The 8572-nt window shown below is 37.8% G+C and overlaps 1 protein-coding gene across 1 annotated transcript in view; it reads right to left on the bottom strand.

Annotated features, from left to right (window-relative positions):
* Positions 1 to 8572, bottom strand: part of egfra (epidermal growth factor receptor a (erythroblastic leukemia viral (v-erb-b) oncogene homolog, avian)) — an 86160-nt gene that overhangs the window by 28760 nt on the left and 48828 nt on the right. The window contains exons 4-10 of the mRNA XM_024273582.2: positions 5189 to 5340; positions 3271 to 3457; positions 3059 to 3190; positions 2907 to 2975; positions 1703 to 1821; positions 1304 to 1445; positions 799 to 915 (exon numbers count right to left, since the gene is read on the bottom strand). Coding sequence (XP_024129350.1) covers positions 799 to 915; positions 1304 to 1445; positions 1703 to 1821; positions 2907 to 2975; positions 3059 to 3190; positions 3271 to 3457; positions 5189 to 5340 — 918 coding nt within the window. The remainder of the gene's footprint in view (positions 1 to 798; positions 916 to 1303; positions 1446 to 1702; positions 1822 to 2906; positions 2976 to 3058; positions 3191 to 3270; positions 3458 to 5188; positions 5341 to 8572) is intronic.

Here is an 8572-nt window from a genome sequence, read left to right as displayed (position 1 = left end):
GCAGGCGGCGACATAAGCAGACGACGTTCTGCAGCAGAAGAAATATCACATCACAATGATCTCTTGGGGAATCATGCGAAACATCTCCCAGTAGACAATGAGGTCAAAGTTGAAAGTACAAATTAACATTATTTTTTAATTGGTGACAGTTTTACTTTTTTTTTAAATTCAAATTTCAATTTTTTTTCAAATTTTAAATATTTCTTTCAAGTTTTCACTATTATTTTTTCAAATGTTCGATCATATGTTTTCACATTTTTAATAATTCCATCAAATTTAAAATTTGTATTTTCGAGTTTAAAACTCTTTTCAAAATCTTCAAATTTTTAATTTAGTTTTTCACTCATTTTAAGCTGATACTGATTTGACCCCATAGTATAAATACTTTGTGGTACTTTATATGTTTTATTAAATATGTTTTGTAGCTTTTTAATATAAAATCATTGCAGGCTTGTTGTTTTACTTTTTACTGATCCAAACGGGGAGTTTTGTGATCTGTTGTGACCCCTAAACAGCCCTAACGGGTCTGTTGCCCGCAGCATGCCCATAGAAAAAACACTGAACCCACATTTTCACTTAAAGTGTTCATCATCCGGTCTGTGGTTTGAATATTCCTGCCTGTCGCGTACAAATGTGTCATTTTCCGCCCGCAGTCAGCCCGTATGCGGCTGTAAGGGTCGCTGTGACTAACTCATCCAGTTCTGTAGAAGCTCCACCACTACCTGTCCTGTTGTGTGTATGATGAGAGACGTGCTGCGGCGGGTTCAACTGTTACACAGTAACAGCGTGATCTCTGACCTTTGGGACAGGGTCCGTTGCACTTGGCGCACTTCCTGATTCCTCCTTCCTCCACTTCGTAGGTGTTCCCGCTGCACGTCCGTACGCACGCACCGTGATCCGTCACAACGTAGTTATCTGGAAGAGGATTCAAAAATAAACCAATACAGGTGTCATCCCGATTTATCTGTGACCATTACAAGAGGACAAAAGTATAAAAAAGTTATTAGAAACACAACATTGGATTGTGGATCCGTCCAGATTGAGAAATACAGGAACCGGTTAGTGTAAGTTACATATTCTAAAGGCAAGTTGTTGCATTAACACACCCTTCAACTCAATCATTTTCTTTTCTTGTTCATAAAGTTTATAATTAAACTTGAACAAAGTGAATGCCTAACCCTCCTAAAAAAACAGCATTTGTTCTGAATAAGACGCCGGGGGCGGAGTCAACGCAGCACCGACCCTTCACTGTTCTGTCCAGCAGTTCCCCCCATGATTTAGGGTCACAAAGAGCTCTTCTTACGTGGGCAGTTCTTCACACAGGTGGCCCCAAAGCTGTACTTCCCATTGGGGTTTGGAACCAACAGGTGGAGGTTGGGGTCGTAGCGCATGAGGCCGGGGCAGGAGTCCTTACACACCCCATCGTCTTGGAAGTCCCGGCAGGCCTGCGGCACAGACAGCAGTCATCCAAACAGAGCCCCCCCTCTAATGATAACACCACATTCCTTTGACGCAGCCTTGGCTCGGTTCTCAGAGCAGACCCTGAAGCTCCGACAGAACACGGCTTTCAATCAGCGGTTACATTTCTCACAGGAATTAAGACCAAAACAATACTTTTGTTTGGAAATAAAATACCACCAAGCGAGTGTTTGGCTTCACGGGAGGATTTCAATGGAAAGTGTGATGCAGTTTTCACTCTCACCAGACAGTCGGTGGGTCGGGGTCCCGTGCAGCCCGCTGCACAATGCTCGTTGCAGCAGTCGCTCGGAGACGGACCTTTGCATCGCTTGGAGCACTGCTGTGCACAGTTCAGTTTGGTGACTGTAGACGGAAGCACAACAGGCTGAATGCAGTCTCAGGATACAGCAGGTTAAGCTTATTAGATCATATTAGTACAGAAAATGTTATAGAATTACTGTTTTAACATGTTCTTGTAGCATTTTTCTCATAGCAGAGGAACTAGCCAGCTAGCTATCAGTTATAATTTCCAGAAACAATTCAATTTGATTCATATTTTGTTTCGATTCCTCAATTCAATTTAGTAATTTACACATATTGTAAAATGTATCAGTGAAATAATGAGATTGTTAATATCATCCAGTGTTACATGGATTCTCTAAAGGAGAAGTTCTAACTAAAATGTTCAGATCATTAACATTGTAAACATTGTTCTGCTTCTCCTGGAGGACGTTTCAGTTTGGCCACTAGGTGGCGATCGCGCTGACGAAGTACACGCCATTCCAGAAGAAGAAGAAGACAGTATGAGATAAAAACAACTTTAAAAATATTTTTGTAAAAGAGTAAATTAGTAGAAAAAAGAGAAAATTAGAGATTAGAAAAAATTAATAAAGATGTTCGTTTAGTCAGAAATGTATGTTTACGTCGACCGAGCGTTAGCATTAGCCATCCTATGGGAGATTCTATTAATTGTTAGCGTCAAGCTAGCCGACTTCAGCTAGATTGACTCCATTTTTATGAATGGATTATTGATCTGTCACGCTTAAATCGATTCAAATCGATTAAACGATTTTATCAACCCAGCCCTACTGATTATGCTGTTTTTTTTCCCAATTTTTTGTCGATTTCTAGGACATAGTTTCTCTAGAGCGGTGGTAGTTCATACGAGATTGCCTTTAAGTTGTGGGCGGGACTGTTGGCGCCCAAAAGTAAATTAAAGAAAATGTCAGACAAGTAATTTTGTGCTGAATTTTCTTTGAATATGTCTTCCATTGTAAGAAAATGCCACAAGAATATTTTAAAATATTCATCACAGTGGGTCTTTAAAAAGGAGGTCAAAAATGTGTCACATCTTTAAAATAGTACAGTAAAAAGACAAAAAATTGGAAAATAAAAATTCAGTTGATGCTTTATCGTAAAATAACTGAAAGGCAGAAATGGCGGCTTACAGGTCTGACAGTACTGAGGTCCAGGAGCCCAGCACGACCCGTTGAAGCAGCTTGAGTGACATTTTTGACCTGAAAACCAAAAACATGAAACATCAGTTTGAAAGTGGTAAATCACTTTTTATTTTACACCAAAGCTGCTTCATGACACGCACAGAGAGGGTTATTGCTCGCCATCGGGAGCTCCATCTTGGGCTTCTTGTCTGGGTTGACGATATCAAACCACTGGATCGTTTCCATGTTGCAAAGTTGGTTGGTGCCAAACTTTATGCCTCCTTCAAGAATCTCTGCAACACGAAAAGGTGACCTCAGAACAATCAAATGTGAATGTGTTCAGGTAAAAGCAGACGTGACTTCTACAGCTCACCTGTCAGGTTGGTCAGCAGGAGTTGGGAGGAACCCCGGCCTGTAGTTTTATCGACGTTAACAAGCACAGAAAGAGCAAACTCTCCCTCGTAGAGAGAATGACCCCGGATGATGCGCAGATTCTCCAGAGGAATTCTGGCTGCTGTATTGAGAGCAATCAGGACGTAACCGCCCACTTCTTCAATAGACTGGAGAAGGAAACCACAAGAATTCATTTGACTGAGGTTTTTTTTTTATGTTGTTGTAAAAGAATAAGGACGGCATTATAGGGGCGGGAATGCACAAGTCCCACTCCTCAAGCAAAACATTTAGATTTTTTGGGAAAAACTCCACTTTAATGGATTCAATGTTTCTTTATACATGGAAATGTATCTGTTTTACTTTTGTTTTTTATACTTTTTGAATAAAGTCCCAATCAAGCATCCAACATTTAATAAGTCTATGTATAAATATACGTCTCTTTGTTTGTTTTCTGTAGTAATTTTTGTTTTGATTGTTTGAAATAAACCAAATCCAGTGAATCCGTACCTCTGTCATTTCCTGCATTTTTATCAATACAAAAAAATATACTGAAAATAGTTTAACAACTATTGATTGATTGATTTGGTTTATTTCAGGCATAGATCTTAAAAAGTTCAGGACAAAACACAAAAACGTTTCAAACTCATTACAGACATAATGAAATGCATTGATTAGAAAATAGAAAAAAAAACAAAGACACGCTTATGTAACATTTTATTCATTAAATATTGTAATTATTGACTAAAGTCAAGTAGTTTGATTGATTGCATGAAATCTCATGAGTCACGACCAAAATCTCGTGGGTCGCGACTCAAATCTCATGGGTCTCTACAAAATTTCGTGGGTTGTGACTAAAATCTCGTGGGTCGCGATTCAAATCTTATGAGACACAACTCAAAACATGTGGGTCACAACCAAATCTCGTGGTTCGTGACCAAATCTTGTGGATTACGACTCAAATCTTGTAGGTCGCTACTCAAATCTCGTGGGTCACAACTCAAATCTTGTGGGACATGATAAAAATCTTGTGGGCCACGACTCAAATCTTGTAGGTCGCAACTCAAATCTTGTGGGTCACGACTCAAATCTTGTAGGTCGCTACTCAAATCTTGTAGGTCACAACTCAAATCTTGTAGGTCACAACTCAAATCTTGTAGGTCACATCTCAAATCTTGTGGGTCACGACTCAAATCTTGTAGGTCACAACTCAAATCTTGTGGGTCACGACTCAAATCTTGTAGGTCGCAACTCAAATCTTGTAGGTCGCTACTCAAATCTTGTAGGTCGCTACTCAAATCTTGTAGGTCGCTACTCAAATCTTGTAGGTCGCTACTCAAATCTTGTAGGTCGCAACTCAAATCTTGTAGGTCGCAACTCAAATCTTGTAGGTCGCTACTCAAATCTTGTAGGTCGCAACTCAAATCTTGTAGGTCGCTACTCAAATCTTGTAGGTCACGACTCAAATCTTGTAGGTCACAACTCAAATCTTGTAGGTCACGACTCAAATCTTGTAGGTCACAACTCAAATCTTGTAGGTCGCAACTCAAATCTTGTGGGTCACGACTCAAATCTTGTAGGTCGCAACTCAAATCTTGTAGGTCACAACTCAAATCTTGTAGGTCACAACTCAAATCTTGTGGGTCGAGTTTTAAATATCGTGGGTCGCGACCAAATCTCGCGAGTCGCAACTCAAATGTTGCAAGTTGCGACACAAATCTTGTGGGTTGCGCACCAAATCTCGTAGGTCGCGACCCGCAGGCGTGATCTGTGACCAGCGAGCCGCCTCATCGAAGCTTTTATGGCATTTTATACCATAAATTGAACATGCTTTTTGACATGGTGGATTTACTCCATCCCATAATATTATCCCCGAGCTCTTAGTAGGCGTAGGCAATTACCTTGAGGAAGGACAAATCATGGTCATCCTCCATGTGGGTGATCTCCAGGTTCTGCAGCACCACAGTGCAGTTGCTGTAGGTCTTCACCATGTTCTGGTAGTGGTCGTCTTTAGAGCCCAGCAGGTTCAGACGGTTGCTGAGACCTTGACATACTAAAAAACAGAAACCAGAAGAATGAACATCAAACATAAAAGTAAACTCAACCAAAGTACAATCAACTCAAAACTTTAGCCCTTTAAAAATATTTCACACTTTGTTTTTAGTCTTTCAAGATATTTTACCAGGTTTGAAGTTGATTTAACTTTTCCAAGATTTTCTTAAAATCAGTACAATTTATTACAAGTTAAGATCAAGAAAAAGGAAATTATTTTAACGCTTAAAAATAAAGGCCCCTTCATTAATGTTAATTAATGCATAATTAAACGCCATTTAATTAAATCATGTGTTAACCCTGTAAAGTCCACTACATCAAATAATTGACAGATAAATATTTTTTTCATAATATTTAAATATTAATCATAATACAATGTGCGACTTGGCAAAAATATTGTTTAGGGGAAAAAAAGCACCTTATTTAGTCATTGACTCAAATTATATTTAACATGGTGAAACTGTCTTATACATAATTAATTATCAACAAATTTTGGATTCTTTCAATAGAGCAAGTAGTCATTTAGGAAAATGAAACAACAATAGATGAGCTAATCTCAACCTAAAGTGTTGAAAATCAGCAAAACATTTTCCCGCCAAAACTGTTTTGAGATGTCATGGGGGAGGCCATTTTGAAATGAGCAGGAAAAGCCCTTCTGCTGCCCCTAGTGGAATGATAATGCACTGCAGACAACATGGACTACGTCTCAAAGGGTTTTTAAGGAACGTTTTGATTATACTAATGAGATGGGGTCTCAGAATGAATCAAATATGATACAAATGTTATACAGGGTTAACTGATACTTCTACGTATTATGAAGTGTATCAATAAATGCATTAGCTAGCAATTATCTAATGTTTATGTTCAACCTATAATCATTTTATAATTATAAGTAAGTAAAGATTAGGTAATGAGGTTTTACAGCATTTACAAAGGTTTAGATCTGACTAAAAAGTAAAATCTTACTAAACTTTTAAGATAGGATAAGATAAGATAAGATCATCCTTCACTCGTCCCACGGTGGGGAAATTCCATTGTTACAGATAGAAAAGGTCAGGCAATAAAAAAAATTAGACAATTTGCATATCTACAAAGAAATCAAAGTTACAGTGCGGAGACAAAAGAAAAATAAAGAGGAAGAAATTGAACCGTGTATATAAATAATGTAACAGAAATTGCACAACGTATTTTTAAAGTGACATTGGAGTAAAGTGACAAAAATAAGGGCATCAACATCATAATATTTAATTAAATGTTATTAAAAGTTAATAAAGGGGCCTATATAATAAAGTGTTAGTCTAGATGGTGAAATGTTATGAGAATATAATAATAACAGTAAAATGTGTTTTTTTTAAAGGGAGAATAAGGATCACTTCATCATCTGCTGTGAGAATTCAGACAGGTTTGGTTGGGAGGAAGTGTGTGTGTGGGGGGGAGGGGGGAGGGGACTCAACAACCAAAAAAAGAGACACGTCATTCCTCAACATGTCTGCTCTTGAGGATGAACACAGACAAACCATGCAATCGTCTTCAGACGCCTCGTGGATAATACAGATGTAAAGTCAACAATTCTAAACCAGATCAGTAAAAACTAAGATCCGATTTGTTCCAGCTCACTTTCAGACTCATTCTGCTTCCGCTGTGCAGTTGTGTTGTTGACTTTCCGCACACACGCACAAAACTGGAGGCAAATAATAAGAGACAAAAGCATCTCTCTACGCGCTCCCTCCTCTTCCTCCTCACTGCTTTGTCCTCGAGGAAACAACCTGACATGAACCTCGGAGTCCAGCAGCTTAATGCCCCGGCAACAGGAGCAGATGAACAACTGCTTTAATTAGAGGAGCCACGTGAGAGGCAATTAGCCTCCTAATTATGACTCCGACTGCAAAGCTACACCCTAATAAACAAACGATTATCAACCTTTTGCATTTGTGATCACTGATGATTTAAGGCTCCCGAATGGCTGTTCTGACGGACTGTAAGGAATGTCACATCTAGAGCATAATTACAAGCTTCATGTTTGAACGGTTTCTTCTGTTAAAGTCCCCCTCCGATGAAAATCCTGTTTTTTGAGTTTTTAACACGTCTGTGTGGCATTTTTCTGATGAAGGAGAACAAATGTAATAAGAAATCATTTTGCATTTCAGAGTATTTATCCTTTTAAATTGCAGTCAATTAGGGCTGCCATGATTTGTCGACTAATCGACAATTAAAAAAGTCGACAACTAATTTAATAGTCGATTATTCGTTACTTTATATTATATGGAGTCAGAGTGTAGTAAAGTTTAAAGTTATAATGGCATTCTGTTAGCTTTTAGGGCCGTTTTGGCATTTATTACGTTTTTCAGGCTAATTTGGAGTTTAGCTAATATTTTAGCTGTGTGCTACTAATTTTGGCTAATTTAGGATTTTTTTTGTTTTTAGTTTTTTGGGCTTTTTGTAGTTTAGCTAATATTTTAGCTGCATGTTAGTTATTTTGGCTTATTTATATATATATATTTAGGCTAAGTTGGAGTTTAGCTAATATTTTAGCTGCATGCTACAAATTTTGGCTAATTTAGTTTTTTTTTTTTGTTTTCTTTTTTTAGGCTAATTTGGAGTTTAGCTAATATTTCAGCTACATGCTAGCTATTTTGGCTAATTTGTTTTTTAGGCTAATTTGGAGTTTAGCTAATATTTCAAATACATGCTACCTACTTTGGCTAATGTAGTATTGGGGGGTGGGGTGGGGTTGGCTAATTTGGAGCTTACCTAATATTTTAGCTGCATGCTAGTATTTTTTCTATTTTTTTTTTGTTTTGTTTTTAGTTTTTTGGGCGTTTTTGGAGTTTAGCTAATATTTCAGCAACATGCTAGCTATTTTTGCTAATTTAGGTTTTGTTTTTAGCTTTTTTGGCTAATTTAGGCTTTTTTTGTTTGTTTTTTAGGCTATTTTGGCATTTAATTAATATTTTATCTGGCTAACAGCTTCAGCATTTTCAGTTATCAGCTTCAGCGCTTTTAGCTATCAATTTCAGCATCTTCAGCGACCAAATTCAGCTCACAGCATTCACACTAGCATTATCGCAGGTAATGCTATATATATAGTTTTTAGTTAGTTTAAAGCTAATAACCATGACCCGATCATTCAACTAATCGAAAATAAATAATCAGTGATTAGTCGACTATTAAAACAATCATTTGTGGAACCACTACTGTCAATCAAACTGTCTTGGACAGACTCTGTTTGAATG

Source organism: Oryzias melastigma, linkage group LG17 (genome assembly GCF_002922805.2).
Source record: "Oryzias melastigma strain HK-1 linkage group LG17, ASM292280v2, whole genome shotgun sequence".
Lineage (NCBI taxonomy): Eukaryota > Metazoa > Chordata > Actinopteri > Beloniformes > Adrianichthyidae > Oryzias > Oryzias melastigma.
This window is presented reverse-complemented; position numbering and strand designations above follow the sequence as displayed.